This window comes from Haliotis rubra, unplaced genomic scaffold (assembly GCF_003918875.1).
Source record: "Haliotis rubra isolate DU_JTF1 unplaced genomic scaffold, ASM391887v1 Scf558, whole genome shotgun sequence".
NCBI lineage: Eukaryota > Metazoa > Mollusca > Gastropoda > Lepetellida > Haliotidae > Haliotis > Haliotis rubra.
Window position 1 is genome coordinate 75,158 of NW_025767255.1, and position 19,415 is coordinate 94,572.

At 40.3% G+C, this 19,415-nt stretch overlaps 1 protein-coding gene across 1 annotated transcript; it reads left to right on the forward strand.

The window, feature by feature from the left end:
* The first annotated feature begins 923 nt into the window (after nt 1-923).
* LOC124253884 (trafficking regulator of GLUT4 1-like) lies at nt 924-18,737 on the forward strand. Its single transcript, XM_046687737.1, has 4 exons — nt 924-1,076; nt 11,176-11,372; nt 16,720-16,845; nt 17,379-18,737. The coding sequence occupies exons 1-4, from the start codon at nt 1,067-1,069 to the stop codon at nt 17,550-17,552; spliced, it is 507 nt and encodes a 168-aa protein (XP_046543693.1). The 5' UTR covers nt 924-1,066; the 3' UTR covers nt 17,553-18,737.
* The last annotated feature ends 678 nt before the right edge of the window (nt 18,738-19,415 follow it).

A 19,415-nucleotide genomic window follows, 5' to 3' on the forward strand; every position in this document is an offset into this window, starting at 1 on the left:
ACAAATTCCACATATATAGAATTTGAGCAGTACTGATTTCCCAGGGGAACATAGTTCTGAGGGTTCTGTTGACGTGAACCAAATTGAGCCTCATGAAATATCTGGGCAATTATATTTTCCATAAGACTTTTAGAAGCATCTTGAAGTAGCTTGTTCTGAGAATGAACTTTATCAAAGGTTTGTCATATTATTGTATATGTTATGCACAGACAGGCGCAGAAACACATTATAAATAATATCTCATAAAAAACACAGCCTGTCTGCAATTGGAATCGCGTGTTTTTATCGTAAGATGAGGAAATAACCTTACCTGATTGTCAACCTGTTAGGGAAATACCTTATTGGAATGACGTCATCAGGGGAATTCCTCATGCGAGTTCATTTGCGTTGCGTCAAAAATAGGAGGGCTACTTATCTAAATCGCTTCGGATCGCAACGCATGCAAAATTCGCACCTAGTGTATTGTCTAAATGGAAAATGTATTGCTTGCGTTTTTTCGGACGCAACGCATGACGCAACGCAGAGAAAATCGGACGTAGTGTAAATCCAGCCTTACACGTTTTGTATTGACATAATGATTGGGACATATCTCTATCTAGTCCTCGAACTGAAAAAACCCCCAGCTAAATCATTCAGTCAAAAATAACTACGTTTTGCCATAGGCATCTTTTTCTTTAATCACGAATACATCCGTATGACAAGTGGAAATTCACGCTTGTCTCTTCTCAGAAACACCTGTAGGATGGCCCGTTTGGTATTTCACAATGTTGAACGGCGTAAAGCTCCTCTACAAGACCTTACCGCGCTAACCATACAGTGAGAGGTATGCCTACAACAGTGTAAGGAGAATCGGATAAAGACGCGGCTGAGTGCATCAGAAGGCGGGGCTTCCTCTGACCTTGCGCAATACAGCCCGTACGTCGACAGACGTAAACAGCCGAACCAGCATCGCGTAAATAGCCGAGTCGGCCTTGATCCGCTATCACAGTACGCCTGCCTGTACCCCCAGAAGCCATCTGTTTCAGGGCTCCTACATTCCACGGCGACTCGGATTTAATCGAAAAGCATGAGCTCTGGTAAGTTCACGAACGTTGCTGCTTAGCTTATTTAGATCCTGGGAACCTGTTATACCAACAATTGTAATAGATTTCATCGGAATACGTTGTTTTTGTATGTGTTTAGTTTGTGTTTATTCCTTCTCTGGCAAACTTTACACAGAAGGTTTGAAGATAATAGGATAATTGTCTAGCTCCTAATACTAAGGCTTTTATGAGTATTTAGAAGTAACCACTTGTAAATATTTTGTAAAAGATAGTATACTCCAGTGTATGGACAACTGAACATTAACAGTATCTTGGGTGGACGTTATTCTGATGTGGAATTTAGCCTGGAATCCCAATCTTGCTATTTACCATATAGACAGCTTGTCTCATTATCTCCAATTCTGGGCTGAACCTGGCGCCAGCTGAACGAGCCCTGGTAGCATAGCGCTATAGCGAGGGAGCGGAGTTGGCACGGGACAAACATACCTTCAGAGTTCAGTGCGAGTCGATGTCTTGCCTAACAAATGTTATACAGAGTTTCCGAAGACAACTGCGTGTTGTTCTTTGATCTTATATGAATTTATATACGTGTCCGTTAAGGCAAGATACTATGTAGATAACAACATCTTCATATTTAGATGTGATGTAAAAATACTTAATGGATAGTATATTCAGTGAGGACTAGTAAACTTCACTGACAGTATCTTAGGCCCGCCTTTATCCAGGTTATCCAGGATTCTGGTGTGTTTGTAAACAAGGTGATTAAATTCACATATGTCAAGAATCTTAAATCATAACTGAAACTCAATAGTTGTACGTACCCAGCTTAACTACATCTAAATGACCTCGCCAAAATGAGTAATTTCTCAAAAACTTAACGATAACACTTTTTATTTATTTAAAATGTATCTATTTATTAAATGATGTTGCTGAATGCAATGCTGAATACAAAAAAGGTCTTTATATTCCCGTTTCACCCGCAAGCATGTTTTAACGGTAATTGACATGACTTCGATATTAACGTTCCAAAAATTAAATGTTAAGTTAAATGTTTTGCTCATCAAGATAAAAAAAACATATTTCAATACTGTGTCCAACAACACACAGTAATCACTCACACAGATCAATACATGTACTTACGTGTGTATTAAAGACTGAGTAAAGATGTTGATGTGTTACATAAATGACATATGAGAGACACTCACAAGTTAATAGCTCAGTAAATAACTATAAAATTTTAATTAAACTTAATTAACTAAATTAATTACCTGGCGTGTGACTTAAGTTGATACATTTGCAGTTAGCTTTATGTGGTTTTGGTTGTTACACAGGACTCGATTTTTTACAGACAGACCCATTACTGAGAGCGGCGTTCAACAAACAAACAAACAAACAAACATAGGACATAAACCTAATTTAGCTGTGTATCCGTATGTACAGAACTAACACATCATACTACATTATAGAGACAGCTGGGTCACTGGGAATATTTCGAAAATGGAGAGACAGTTCAGAAGAGTTGTTGCGTAATTCGATTTTATTTACCGTGCCATGTTGTGCTGACGTTATTAAAGATTTACCCAGGATGCATTTTGTTTTGCTGACGTAATGTAGTATTGTTGTGTCAGTCACACCCAAACCGGTATGCGTTTCAGTGAATGGATCTTACACTGGCGCACCTGTGCTGTAAGCAGGCAACAACAACGACGAGAAGCGGTGTATGTTGTTGAGGTCACGGATGTGATGCAATTGTCCTATTGTAAGGGGGAATGGGTTTACGTCATGAATATTCCTAGCAAAGTGCGTTTTTGAAAAGGTAGAATGCATTGTTGAATTTCGTTGTGTTTTAGTTCTAATTTTTAATGAAGCGCGGGGTCTACTGGATATGTGATATTTCTGGAAAAGGGTAATGGACGAAAGTGTTTGCAGGTCAGACATTGAGTCACCCCAGTTGGGCTTTGTATGAACGCAGTCAAGAGTGCATCTGGAAGCGACACACGCTGTCGGGTCAAGTTTGACAGTCAGTTGGACTGGGATCCATATCTCACTGGTTCATTCTTCTGTCTGGAATCAGTGAAGTGTTTCATTCCACAACTCTGTCATGTAGCAGGGGTATGAGTGAGTGAGTTTAGTTTTATGCCGCTTTTACCTAATTTCCCGCAGTATCATAGCGGGGGACACCAGGAATGGGTTTCACATTGTACCCATGTGGGGAGTCGAACCCAGGTCTTCGGCGTGACGAGCCAACGCTTTAATCACTAGGCTACCCCCGCCGCCCCTGCAGACGTATGGCATTGATGAGATGCAAATGAATGACATTGTCGATTTAGAATAGACCCATTATTTTACATAATTTGCAACAAATGTGTTTTGTTTGTGTATTTGTTTGTTTCTTGTTCATAATATCCAGTTATATAATGGCTATCCTGAAAGAACTCAGGACTCCGGACTCCGGAAAATTCAATGATTGACATCATCTACACAAGTGAGATAAGCCAGTCAGCCCGAACACTTCATCCCTTTAGTCACATTTATGACAAACATGGCTTCCTGAAGACTTCCTGGGCTTTAAGAAATACTAGGGGACGAAGGACAAAGACCACACGCATTAGGGCTACGTATAAGGGCTACGTATAAGGGCTACTTATAAGGGCTACTTATCTGATGGCTCCATGATATAAGAGATGCTGCTAATGGCTCTTGGCACCTTGCCCAATACCCTTGCTCCAAGGCTGTACTAAATGCTCAGCCCATGGAAGCATAGTAATTCTATCCTTCGAAGAAACAAATCAAGATAAGCGGACAGTACAGTCTGTTATTTAGAAATTATCATTTACAAGTAAACTGTTAATTTTTACTTTAGAGACTTGTGCAAGTCTACTTGTCAACTAATGGCTCCAGTCTTGGCAGTATCTAATGGCTCCTCACTATCGTCGACCTCTATAATGGCCCGGCAGTATATGCACTGTTTAATGGCTTCTACCTTATCGGATGGCTCAAGATAATGAGAAATGTCAGTCGCGGCTCACAGAAGGCAACATATCCGATGATGGTCTTTAACCAGCAGATATCTGGTGACTCAAGATGGAGAGGAATGTCACAGCCCCGAAAAGTTCATAATGTTGGAGAGAACCTTTCACAGCTGCTGAGCCTGCGCTGGCGAGTTTTATCCGCGTCTGATCAGATCCATCATAGTACATGCGATGCAGTTCATGGAAGCAGCTGATCTACTCAATACGTAGCTGCTTAGACCCGTGAAGATCCAGGTTAAAATTGGCCTTCAGTAAGCCATGCTTGTCGTAAGAGGCGACTAACGGGATCAGGTGGTCAGGCTTGCTGTCTTGGTTGACACGTCATCGTATCCCAATTGCGTAGATCGATGCTCATAGAGTCATGATGTTTGATCACTGGATTGTCTGGTCCAGACTCGACACATGTCACCGTATCTCATTTACGTAGATCGATGATCATGGTGTTTGATCACTGGATTGCCTGGTCCAGACTCGACACATGTCATCGTATCTCATTTACGTAGATCGATGATCATGGTGTTTGATCACTGGATTGTCTGGTCCAGACTCGACACATGTCACGGTATCTCATTTACGTAGATCGATGATCATGGTGTTTGATCACTGGATTGTCTGGTCCAGACTCGACACATGTCACGGTATCTCATTTACGTAGATCGATGATCATGGTGTTTGATCACTGGATTGTCTGGTCCAGACTCGACACATGTCACGGTATCTCATTTACGTAGATCGATGATCATGGTGTTTGATCACTGGGTTGTCTGGTCCAGGACTGTTGTTAAAGGTCACATGCAACCAAAAAATCAAACATAATTAAAACACAATTATCACTTATTCATGACATATAATATACATTGCTGGTTATGAAAAAACATATAAACAAAATTATAAGCGTACAATCGCAAATCAAAAGTGCAATATTGCGTACTTGGGTTTACTTCCCAAGAAACGAAGCAGCCGGGATACCGAACCCAGTCAGAGCGGGTGGGTGTGCACTCAAGTGTAACGGCTGGTTCATTTGCAGATGCCCTCACGGCTCATTGTGTGTGTTTATATAGAGATGTTTGGTTTTGTAAATACATGCTCATTTTTTGCGTATAACATTTTGCAATCAACAGACATCATAACATGTCATGTGTTCAAGTATCACACCTGCCTGTCTGTGTAATTACATAATGTGACAGAGACCGAACTCAGGCCATAAATCAATGCATTTTGTTTATGGTGTATAGACTGATTGGTGTTAAGTTCAAATTGCATGTGGTCAGCGATCGCAGTTGTGTATTGAATATTGTCATTAGCAGACAGGCAGGCAGACACACAGGTGTCAATAAAACAAGACATTGAGTTTTGTCTGTGACAACGACATATCTATATCACAGTTAGAAATTCTGTCAACGCTAAATAATGACATTGCTTTTAAGTATCGAACTGAGAAAGTGACTCGGTAAGAAGAACGTGTGGTGAAATAGACAAATGAAATTATATAAACAGTTTATTTACTGTCATAACATATAAAAAGCTCGCGCCTGTGAGATATCAACAAAACATTAGGAAAATAGCTCACACCAAAGCCTTCACCGAGTATTCACCGGACAGCCCGCTTCCAAGTTGCGCGAACCTATTTCACTGCGCACGTGCTATGAGCGCAGCCCAGCTGTTGAAACCCGTTTTCCCCCGAAAAGTCGGGGGAAAATTAGTGAATCGTTTGAACTCCGATTTCGCGCGGTTTTTTTCATCGCGTTATTTTTCAACGTTATAAGTTGAATTTGCATTTTTGATGATTTGTTTTGGTATGTCCATACCGAAAGGTATCAGAATCTGCAAAGTTGTGTTTTACGTTGCATGTGACCTTTAAGCAACAAACTAATGTAGCGGCACACATGGAGGTATTTCCTTTGACCCTTGTATCCCACGTAGTCGAAGGGTTAGTAAGGCTGAAGGGGTCGTTGTCGGCACAGGTACTACAGATACGTACCCCAGGTACGTTTCTGTATACAGATATGTACCCTAAACAAAGTCAAACTACAGAAACGTATCCGGTACCCTAAAAGGCGGACGAGTCCATATTGCGCCATCCCGAAACCGCATGTAAATTAGTTGTTGCCGTTCAACTGATTGCGAGTGGTATTCATATGCATCGCGAAATATCCGTTACTGTGTATTCTCATTACTTACATAACGCAAAAAAATGTATCAAATACAACAGTATGACAGTTCCGGTCAAGAATTCGACACAATGGGAATGGAATCGTCCTAGGGTACGTTTCTGTATTCTCATTTTGGCCAGGGTACGTATATGTATACAGAAACGTACCTGGGGGACATATCTGTAGTACCCGTGCCAATAGTCTGTCGTACAGACCCTGAAGCAAATATATCCAAGAAAGCCCACGCAAGTCTAGAAAATGTGGCAAGTCTATAGATTTCCTCAGCTTCAGGTATGAAGAAAGTCTCAGGGCTCCTTTTCATTATATTATAGTTTCTTTTACGATGAACTTTTTTCAGAAAAATATGTTCATTTCAGAGACTAGTTGTTAGTCTACCATGCCAACAACGACCCCTAAGGATCATGCGTCCGTGTGTACCGCTGTATACTGAGGCTGACCTTTGTCCCCGTCACGCTTTACGACTCCCACATTGACGACAATTGTACTGCAACACCGGATGTGCTCACAACACGCTATTATCATGCTTGAAGGGCATTTATACATCAATTTCAGCCGTAGCAATGGTTTCTAATCGAGACCAACTGTGTGGAATCAGATATTATATGGAATCTATTATATGGTCTCTGGTGGAATGGAGACCCGAGTTTGAAGCATTGACATTTTAGCCCACTTAGGGAAAATACCTAATGTCAGCCTTCTGCATATCAGCCTGTTATTAAAACCCGCTAATGGGAGATTGGGGTCAAGGTCGAATATAATGACTGAGTTTCGAAACCTCTGATATATATTGATGATAATCGCATATTACTTCTTCCACGGGAAGGTTGTGCTTCTGTTCTGCCATATTGCATATTAACATGGTATTCTTGTAATTGAGTATCGGTCAGGCTTGCTCCAGGTCTGTGCTGTACGATACGTCCCTGGATGTATAGTATTGTGCTTCTGTCCTAATAATAGGGAGGTCTGGTTTGCGGATAACGAGGACGCGTCTAGTTCCACACACACACGCACACACACGCACGCACACACACACCCACATGATAACAGCAACTATCATCATCATCGTCTGATGTCTACACAGCCATGGGCATAGGTATTCCGTTCATGTATTAAATGACACTCGACTTGCCTTCTACACGCATACCATATATTATACTGCTAAGCTTGAAAGATATTTATTGGTTAGCAGCAGACATTAATTTACATTTCAGACCTTAAAGAAACCAGGAAAAACTGTCACCAAATTGCTAAATCCAAAGGTTGTAATTCCGACTAGCTGTAACTTTTGTTTAGCTCTCTGAGAATCCGTCACAGTTGAGGTGAAGGTTTTGTCTTGTCGACAGCCATGGGTATTACGTCACTGGTAAGCCTAACCATGGGGCAGTGGATGGAGTGTTTGACCGAAGAGGGGAATGTTGCTGGTTCGATCCTCGACCCCTTTAAACCAAAATACATTGTACTTTAAAATAATCTGCTTTTGGTTTACCACCCTGCCTTGACTTCGACGTAAATGGGATCATGCAAGAACTGTAGGGTTGGAGTCAGTAGGTTGTCTTGTGGTTGTGAAAATGCAGTATGGTAACGCCAGGCGCGTAGCAAGCCGTTTTACAGTTATATATTTAGATAGTATTGAGGGCTTGCCCAACTTTCATGGTGACCTTTAGCAAAAATCATGTGTAAGCCCGGGCATTTTTATATAATGGTAGCTACGTCCCAGAACACTAAGTCTCTGAATATATGATTTGGATAGAAACAAACAATTCCTTTTAAATTGGAAAGTAGTCCCTGTGATTCAGATCATGACGAAATTTAGAATTGCTTCATTTAGGGCATTGTAGGGAGGATTAGGAATACCGAAAATAATGCGGGACTGTGAGAAACTAAAGTTAAAATATTGCGGTTCAATATTACTGTGAGACAGACAAAAGGGAAATATTGCAGTTTAATATTAAGTACTGTGAGACAGCGACATTGTAGACCGCTGTCCAGACCCGACATCAACACGCACGTACACGGCAACACACCTATTTGTAAAGCCTCATATGTTGCATAGGAAAAAGAACTTTTGACAAAACTTGTTTGCATGTTACTGTGTGAATAGCATGACGCATGACAGAATATTGTATATCGTATATGAGGTACGGGGTGAAAGATTTCGCAATTGAAGTCAGCGACGATTTGGCTCTGTTCCAAAAGTTGTTTATTGGCTTATTGAGCGGACGATGTCACAATCGCAGGTTTCAACGAATTGACCTCTTTCCGCGACGTTGTGTGGTGAAGCGTTCAGTGGCCTGTAACACAACACAGACATGCATGTACACTGACCTAAAACCCAGGTATGACCCCAATTTCAACTCAGCCATGTCACGGTATAGCTCATTGTGGGCGGTCCTTTCTCATTGGTAAGGTACTGGGGTAGAACAATCATTTATTTATACGTCCCCATTTCACCTCAACCATGCCACGGTATAGCTCATTGTGGACGGTCCTTACTCGTTGGTAAGGTACTGGGGTAGAAGAACCATTTATGTATACGTCTCCATTATCAACAGGCAAGCAAACAGGCCGTGCCTTATATTGAGGTAATGCCATTGAAAACCACACCAGCCGGAAGCAATGAGTAACAGCCTTGCATCAAGTGTGTATGACCTCTGTGAATCCCCATGATATCCAAACACCAGCTCGGAAAATAGCAACCGAGCAGAACTGTGTCGTTTCTCAGCAACTGAGTCTGAACCCTGCATTAAGTTGGTGCAAAAAGAGTATCGGGCAATTCTCACAAACTCGCACTGTTTCGGTTCCAAACTTGGTGCATGTCGGAGCTGCGTTTCGCTGAAGGGGTCGTTGTCGGCACAGGTGCTACATATATGTACCCCAGGTACTCCGCCCATGCACTCTCTCTGAACAGACTAGTCAACATGACCAGGGCCCCGTTTCACAAAGCTCTCGTAGCGCTACGACTATCGTAAGTCAATGTTACGGTACAGCTGGGCCTACATTAGCGTTAAGATAGTCGTATGGCATTTACGACTATCTTAGCGCTAAGAGAGCTTCGAAAATCTAGGCCCAGGAGGTATGAATGCTACGAGTAAAGTTAAGAGATCTTAGGCTTAGGAGAGCTTTGTGGAACGGGGCCCTGTACATCCGTTTCTCTTCAGTTGATCTGTTAAATTGTTGATGTTTGAGCCCACATCTAAGGCCTACGTCAGGTTAGGACAGTCAGTCCTCTCCAAAATGGACCGTATTTGCGAAAGTGATTATATTTCCATATTCAACGAAAATCTTTATTTAACTGCGGTGTCTCAGGATCAATAATTCCAAATGTAAAACTTGTATTTATATTTCTGAAATAAAAAATTATCTCCACTTTTGAAAAATACTTGTATGGAGGATGAATCACGTGCTGCCAACACAAGCGGCCATTTTATTCAATTTTCAAGTTTTCAGTTAATGGAGTTTTCACATTCTCGTTGTTGACTTACGTGTCTCTCCAGAAGTAAAATGTTTTGATCCAGAAGTTTTCTTTCCTTTTTATTTGGCCCTCTGTGACCGTTCTCAGATTGGGAAAGAAAGTATCCGTTGAAAAATGGATTAGACGAAAATCTTAAAACCGAATTTTAGCGTTACTAGCTGAACACAGTTACCGAACCACTACAAGCTTATGGTCCGAAACACTACAAAACTAAACCTGTATCAAATATGTAATCATTGAATATAACTACGTCTTGTTGTTTACCTTTTTGCCACCGTCTAACCTGGGTGTGTACAAGGTTTTTTTCTGACCCAGCATCTCGCGAGGTCACGGGCATATTTCTTGATAAGAAAGCCAAACCCAGGAATCGTGCAGATGGTATCAACAAGCAGATCTTTGTTTAATACAATATCCTGATCGACCCAGTGCATAGCTATATTGACGGAGCTTTTATGTTGGCTTATTGATCAAATCGTGGTCCATTTATTGACATAATGTGGCCCGAAGTGACACGCATGACGTCATAGCCCACGTGACAGACCGTTGCTTCTTTGTAAGGATCTACATCGCGCACCACAAAGGAATTGAGCATGTCACTTTCTGTGCGTTATTGACTGTATATCATTACATGGCACTGTTACATGTTTATCTGTCACACATGGAATAATTAGTTACATGTAACGTTTGAAATTGTTTTCTACTATAGTCAATATGGTTTCGATACAAATACGAACACAAAGGAATGTGACAACAGAAGACAACAATAATCATATGATAGGGTAATCTATACATTAACGCTTATACTCTAAAAATATATATAATTTTGATGACAATAAGCAACTTTATTTAAATTGAAAAGGAGTGCCTGTGAGATAGGAATGTGAGGAAAATCTAGACAGTTATAGTAAGGGCTGGCCGAAGGAAGAAATATGGTTTAGGGACTGTGAGGCAGGCTAGGCGGATTTTATACTCCTATTTCACGTTTTCAACGAATTTTTGACTAGGGGTCGGTAGTAAACTGATTTAGAAGTAGTATCTCATGAGATAAAGCAGATGTTGAAAATATATTAAAGCTATATTTGAAATTGTTCTTCATTTATTCATGACCAAGAATCCTAACAAAACAGGTGGTAGATATATTTTGACAAAATACGGGGGTGGAAAATCGAAAAAAACTCGAGCAAATCACCCCTAGACGGCAGAAGCGCAACTTTTACCCCAGTTTAACCAATATGTCAGATGTATATCATCGCGTATATCATGGCATTTCATATTGGAAAAGAAACATGATAGATGCAGTTCCCAGGTTCCTGACACATGTAAGGGAAGCAACTCTGCTTAGCGAATTATGGAGCCCTAGGCGACTGCTCCACAGGTGTGAATACGATGTAGAAGCATATTCGTTGAACCATTAAAGACGGACATTATTATAGTGTACATTATTATCGTTTCAGAAAAGTCAGGATACCCAGATCAGCCTCCACCCGGATATGGCCAGCCCCAGCCGGGGTATGGACAACCTCAACCCGGATATGGACAACCTCAACCCGGATATGGACAACCACAGCCCGGATATGGACAACCACAGCCCGGTTATGGACAACCTCAGCCTGGATACGGCTATGCAACTACAGACAACGTCAACGTCGTGGTAAGTTGAAAAGGCGACAGGCAACATCGGATGTGTCGACGTTGAACTTAGCATTACATCGACTGTAGCCCTGTCGAATGTAACATTATGTGGGAAGTGACGAAGTCGGATATGACGATATGTCGTTCTATAAAATTAAATAGTATAAGACATGTATTATCGAATATTGTATTTTATCGTCAGAAACATGTTCGAATATAATATTATTGTACTGGCTGCAGCAAATCCAAAAACAGTTATATTTTTATCATAATCCAAATTCCAACAAGAGATCCTATATATCTGTGCCTATTCTGTATCTCACAGAACTATAGCATTATGTATATTTATATATTCATTGCTTATACGCCTGCAGAAATCACCTGTTTTAAATACTCTAAGGACTCCACTATTTCTTTACATATTATATGATTTCTATAAGAATTCGAATATACTATTATAAAATCCATTTCTACGTTTACGCAACATATTTTTTGACAACTCAGCGGCATGTTAAGGTTATTCTAAGGAGAACCCCATTATACTGATACATCAAGGAGAACCCCATTATACTGATACATCAAGGAGAACCCCATTATACTGATACATCAAGGAGAACCCCATTATACTGATACATCAAGGAGAACCCCATTATACTGATACATCAAGGAGAACCCCATTATACTGATACATCAAGGAGAACCCCATTATACTGATACATCAAGGAGAACCCCATTATACTGATACACCAGGGAGAACCCCATTAAGGAGAACCCCATTATACTGATACATCAAGGGAGAACCCCATTATACTGATACATCAAGGGAGAACCCCATTATACTGATACATCAAGGAGAACCCCATTATACTGATACATCAAGGAGAACCCCATTATACTTACATCAAGAGGAGAATGATACATCAGGAGAACCCCATTATACTGATACATCAGGAGGAGAACCCCATTATACTGATACATCAAGGAGAACCCCATTATACTGATACATCAAGGAGAACCCCATTATACTGATACATCAAGGAGAACTGATACATCAAGGAGAACCCCATTATACTGATACATCAAGGAGAACCCCATTATACTGATACATCAAGGAGAACCCCATTATACTGATACATCAAGGAGAACCCCATTATACTGATACATCAAGAGAGAACCCCATTATACTGATACATCAAGGAGAACCCCATTATACTGATACATCAAGGAGAACCCCATTATACTGATACATCAAGGAGAACCCATTATACTGATATTATACTGATACATCAAGGAGAACCCCATTATACTGATACATCAAGGAGAACCCCATTATACTGATACATCAAGGAGAACCCCATTATACTGATACATCAAGGAGAACCCCATTATACTGATACATCAAGGAGAACCCCATTATACTGATACATCAAGGAGAACCCCATTATACTGATACATCAAGGAGAGATACACCCCATGATACACCAGGGAGAACCCCATTATACTGATACATCAAGGAGATACTGATACATCCAGGAGAACCCCATATACTGATACATCAAGGAGAACCCCATTATACTGATACATCAAGGAGAACCCCATTATACTGATACATCAAGGAGAACCCCATTATACTGATACATCAAGGAGAACCCCATTATACTGATACATCAAGGAGAACCCCATTATACCGATACATCAAGGAGAACCCCATTATACTGATACATCTATAGAAGAATATGAGTAACACGCGTCCAATATACATAAATTTAACACATCGTTGAAGAACAATAACTTCCTTTAATAAAACAATTGCAAATTACGTTATATTACTTCACTTCCCGAGCCCCTATCACCTGAAACAAAGTCCAAAGAATAGTTCCTGTAAATAAGGTAACAATAGATTTTAGATCTCCTGACTTCCATATGCAATCGACTCATTCAGGAACACTTCGAAGTCGCGTCCGCCGTTGTTGACGTCACTGTTCCTGTCACCGTCACATACATCATGAACGCGTCGATGACCAGGATTCAGCTTCCTGTTTGATAAATATCTTCAATCTAATTTAAAGTACTTTTAAATATAATTTTCAATAGAGTCCTAAAGCTATCTTGAAATATTAGGCCCTTATGGATTAATTTATTTACATTAATTACCATCGATTAAAAAAATATACACCATACACAATCCATAAAGTTATCCATTGGATATTATCAAAAACATGTTCCTTAACTGAACGGTAATATTCATGTTTACCCAAAAAAGTAAAACAAAATAAAACAGAATGAAAAATTCCAACGCTTGAAAATGCTCTATACGTTTAACATATTATATGTTGCAAGTACCCGAGTTTTGTACATGTTAAACAGATGGCCCGTATTAAGACATCTGTGCATATGCTGAATTGATTTCTGTCTCCACAACCTGTCTGAATTGATCGATACACTACTTCTTGTAAATAAACCCATTGTCCTCGGCGGTATTTGAGCCAGCCCCGCCATTTCAAGTAAAACGACAGCGACGGCACGACTCCGTGTTTGTTCAAACAACTTGTCATCAAGAGAGTTGGTTTATTATCATAACGTCAAACTCTGTGTCATCAAGGCACTTTATGTTCAGCTTAATCCCCTTACTAACGTTACAGAATCTGGAATTACATGAATAGAATATAAATGGTACTGATAAACAACATCAGGATGTTTGTCTGACAAAGCTGATGACATATGTATTCCCGCTTCGTCCTAAGGATTGAAATCAATGAGTTCTGACTCGTCTGCGCATGCGTGATGGGGATGTGGGTGGGTAAATATTTGATGGCAGATGTTCCACGGGAATATTGATGCAACTAGTCAGTATTCAGAACAGCAGTTGCACTTTAACAAACACTGCAAGTAGGTTAGGTAGGGTCGCGTCAGATATCGCCAGACATGTTTCATTAAACGATCACTCGCGGGATGATATAAAACCACCTAGGGTCCATGCAGGTAGCAAAAGTACTGTAAGTCCCCATGGTCCCTAGTATGGTGATCTGCCTTCTGTTGTTGGCGATCTATAGCCCGTTTTCATACTGAGTTGCTAATTAACAAATTACTATATATATGATCCGAAATTAGTTTTAAATAAAATGTGATAATCAAGTTGTTATACTGCCCTTCGGCGACCGGATTTTATACCATTTAAACATTTTTCGTATATTTGTTAATGACGTATAATTTTCTCTCGTTACTATATGGCTCAAACATTGCCATACAATTGACGATACATTTTAACTCACTCACTCACTGTTCGATCACTGGAGTTCCCTCAGGTATATTGCTAGTGGTTCTATTGATATTTGTTCTGATATTTATATTCCTTAAATTGTTCCGTCTCATGCGGTGATTCTGGCAGTGAATTACAGGACAGTTCCAACACCAACTCACAGAACATCTCACACAGTACTTCTAGGGACGATCTAGCCTTGCCCCAAGCCTGTACTGAAGGCTAAGCACAAGAGAGTATAGAAATTCTATCCTTTAAAAAGCAAGTCTAGATTAGTGGACAGTACTAAGGACGCCAGTCTGTTAGAGGTATATATTTTTATAGAAATTATCATTTAAACCATTTAGAAACTTGTGCAAGCCTAGGGACGATCGACACTGCAAAGTTGTTAACAACCCACAGAATCTCACATAGGTATTCTACTAGTCTGTCATACAGACCCTGAAGCAAACATATCCAAGAAAGCCAACACAAGTCTAGAAAATGTGGCAAGTCTAGATTATCACAGCTTCAGGAAAGAAGAAAGTTTCAGGGCTCCTTTTCATTAAATTATTTTTTTTACTATGAACTTGAGTAGTTGTTAGTCTAGTATACTACAGACTAAACAGTTTTGTGGTTTGTTATAAAAAACATCCCGTGCGTACATCGATTACTGTGTATAAACACTAAAAGAGCTTCAGTGCGAACCCATTTCAACCCAACAAACAACCAAAAGATGATATAGAATTCATAACGGAATCATAATTATATATGGCATGGTTTACAACAAATAAAAAAACCTGCAAATGAATCACAATAGCAGCGCAAAATAAACTGAGAGTACGTACCGAATGACAGACAGTACAAGTGCAATGGTTGTATACAACATAATGACAATGGGGATAACGAAAACACAGTTTTGATAATATTCGCCTTGCAGCAGTAGTGGTCGATCTTCCAAAATAGGCCACCTGTGAAGATCCGGGATAGAACTGGACTAACGGGATCGGGTGGTCAGGCTTGATGACTTGGTTGACACATGCGCTTTAAGAATGCACCTTGCGGATGGATGCAGTGCTACTTAAATACTCATCAGTATTATTATTATTATCACATGTCATCGTGTTCCAATTGCGTAGATCGATGTTCATGATGTTGATCACTGGCTTTTCTGGTCAGACTCGATTATTTACAGGCCATTATTTACACCCAAACCAATCCAAAATAGGCCTAGAATGGAAGTAGATCATCACACAAGTGGTCTTGGTGTAATCTAAGATTAGAGAGGCCCGAGCTAATCCTTATATTCAGCTAAAGTGTCTTCTAGAACATTCCGTAACATGCTGGGTTAGTCTATACTGGACAGGTCTCTGTTGTAGAAACTTCAACATAACACATAACTTAGTATGGCAGCTAGACTAAGGCTTAGTCTCTGAATATATATAATTTTGATAGTAACAAACAAGCCCATTTATATTGAAAAGGAGCCCTAGGGAGACCAGAGATTAAGAACCTGAGGAAATCTAGACTTGCTTTATTTAGGGCTTTAGCACTGCAGAGAGGGCTTGGCAGTAGGGAAATTAATGTGGTTCAGGGACTGTGAGACAGACTATATGGCAGCTACCACACCACAACACGCTACTAGTACTGAATCTTAACAGAAACAAGGCACACAATAACAAAGTTGTTCAACCAAGAATAACGCTGCCACGTAACAGTGGGTTGTTTGGATGATCAGGACTATGACCGTTACTACTTCGTGTACAGTGGGTGGGCCTGTACCCTTTGATTCGTCCCATGAAGTATATAAAGGGTGGATATGTATGTCAACTTCAGTAATATGACGGACGTTTCATCGAGTCCCTCATATTTCTGAACGTGACACCTATTAATGTTCATCCTTCATAATGTCATTCAAATACCTATAACGCGTGCGTTTGGTTACCTGTACATCGCGTTGTATGCCAAGTGAGGTACATCATGGATGTTATTATTTTTATATTATTATTCTGATTAGGTGTTTGTGGACCGTGATTTATCCAGTAAATTGTTCTGAGATTGTGCGTTAGATTAAGGTATCCAAAACGTCAGTAATGATGATGATGATGATGATGATGATGATTCACAGGTCGCCCAACCACAGACCATGGTCGTTCAACCAGCAGTGCGTCCTCCAGACTACCTCATCCTGTCCATCGTGTCCTGCTTCTTCTGTTGGCCAATGGCTATCTGTGCCCTGATGTACTCCAATAACGTAAGTATTCCAGAGTGCGCGTGGGCTATAGTAAGTGAATCTTGTTGGACGCCGCACGGCCAAAGGTCCAGGTATCAACTTAAACAACCTTAAAGTCGTTTCCAGAGAGATTATAAATGGGGCGACGGCCAGCCCGTTGCTACCGCTACTGTTAAAACAAGCCCTATCCTAAGTCACGGTTTTGCCGTGGTGTGCCAGATCCAAAGATCCGAATCTTTGATTTGGGCAGGAAGAAGGCTCGTGTTGTTTTCGCCAGAGAGTGGGTTGCAAAGGTGCGCACTCCCACTGTTGTCCTGAAAATGAAGTGTGTGCCCCATCCCCGCCCTCCCCTTTCTCAAAAAGCTGTATCCGCCCCTGAACTGCATGTTCAAATTACAATATATTGATACTGTGATTAGTTTTGTAGTAGTAGTAGTAGTAGTAGTAGTAGTAGTAGTAGTAGTAGTAGTAGTAGTATCCGCGTCTTTGATACATTAATATTATCATTATTGTGTGTTTAAAGGGATTAACATGTTTTCATATATCACTTTCAGTCCCGCAACTCGGCCCACTCCGGTGACCTTGTATCAGCCGAAACCCAAGGGCGAACAGCCAGGAATATCGCCATCGCTGCCATAGTAATTGGCATCATCATCGTGGTAGTGGCAATCGTTGTCCGAGTAGTATTGGTGTCTACATACACGTCCAGCACGTACTACTATGGATAACACCGTACGGGAGTCGGACAGCGGACCACGAGGTTACTCTAAATAAACTGTAAATAAGAAAACGATTTATCGTTAGTATAACTCAACTCGTCTGTAGTTGATCGAAAAGTGTAGAATCCCTACCAACCTGTAACAGACTTTCATTCGTGCCATCCCTCGGAAGTGTTGTAACCATTGTGCAGGGGAGGTAACTTTACAATACCATGAAAAGTTATCTGCCCCTGGTTAAGGTGTCTGTCTGAAATATCGCATTAGATCGGTTCATGTTGTAATTTTCATGAAACACACCGACACGACTACATTTCATCGCGTTCTGTCGTCGAAGACGTCTCGTTGTCGACTGTTTAGATGACGACAACAACAGGTCAACGTTCTTTCGTTGACAGTCAGTAAGGAGACATTATATGTCCACTTCCATCAGCTCCATGTTGACAATCTGATTGTTGACCTGTTTGTGTCACATTTGCAATTGTTTACATCTGACATTCACACAAATAATATAATTTGATTCTTACTGTTTTGAACAATTTGTTATATCTACTTAAACATGGTTAGAGGTATCTGGTTATAAAAATATAATCCTTCGCGATACTGTTTTCCTTACAACTTGGCTGCATTCGATGTCTTGCGTCAAGACTTAAACTGGTTCAAAGATTAGTCTGCGGAAAATGAGACGGATCCTTGTGCCTTGTGAATACAAAGCGATGCATATGTTAAACAGAGCAGCTCTTGTGTGTCTTATAGTCATGTTTATTTGTAAAACATGACCGAAAATATGCATAATAGATATTTTTCCCCGTTTCTTTTGTCGTTTCTTTTATACATAAGCATGACGATGTTGCAGTTTGTATTCATACTTACAATACTGTTTTACATAAACTTTATTATTTGAAATAACATACCATTATTTTAGAGTAACAGAGTTTGAAATGATGGTGAAACGTGTAAATATACCTTTTTGTTTGCTGATGTAATCGTTCCTTTTATATGTGAGCAAAGCTCATTTTTTTAAAGAAAAGGGTGAATAACAGTCTTTTAGTTAATAATGAGTATGGTTCATTCATATTTCAACTTGACTAGCATATTTTCATGAAAACGGTTTTCTACCTTTCGTTTAGATCTTATTCTTTGTTTATCGTTTTCATACATTTATTGTTAAAAGTAATTAAACTGTTTTGTATAAACGATGATGTGTTGTGGTTTCTTATTCTTGTGTTATAAAACAGACATTTTAGGAATACCTCTACTGGTCTAGCTCTCACAGTTTTCTGGTTACCTGAGGGGCGGTGGAGTAGCCTAGTGGTTAAAGCGTCCACTCGTCACGCTGAAGACCCGGGTTCAGTTCCCCACATGGGTGCAATGTGTGAAGCCCATTTCTGGTGCCAACAGCCTTGATATTGCTGGAATATTGCTAAAAGTGGCGTAAAATCATACTCTTCCTCTGGTTACCTGACACATTGGAAACATTTGCAGTACAATTTGCATATCCGGATATCTCATACCCCAGTCATAGACAATACTTTTCAAACCTCACACTTCGTAAACCGCATATTCCGGACACCTCAGACTCCGGATCTAGTCTATACTCTCTGCACAGATCACATTTTGAAAAAAAGATATTAAGTATAGTTCATACTCCATATATAAACACTTTGCAAACCTTAGACCTCGTAAAACTTACATTCCGAGCACTCCATACATGATACATCACCTTCTCTGACTCTCCAAACAGTACATATTTTAGACACACGGTATGCTGCAATGTGGGCATTAAGGAATTGGTACACCACTGGAAAGATCAGAATCTGTGTATCTCACGTCCCTGTGTGGTCCGGGCACTTTAAGCCATTGGAAGCAATGTAT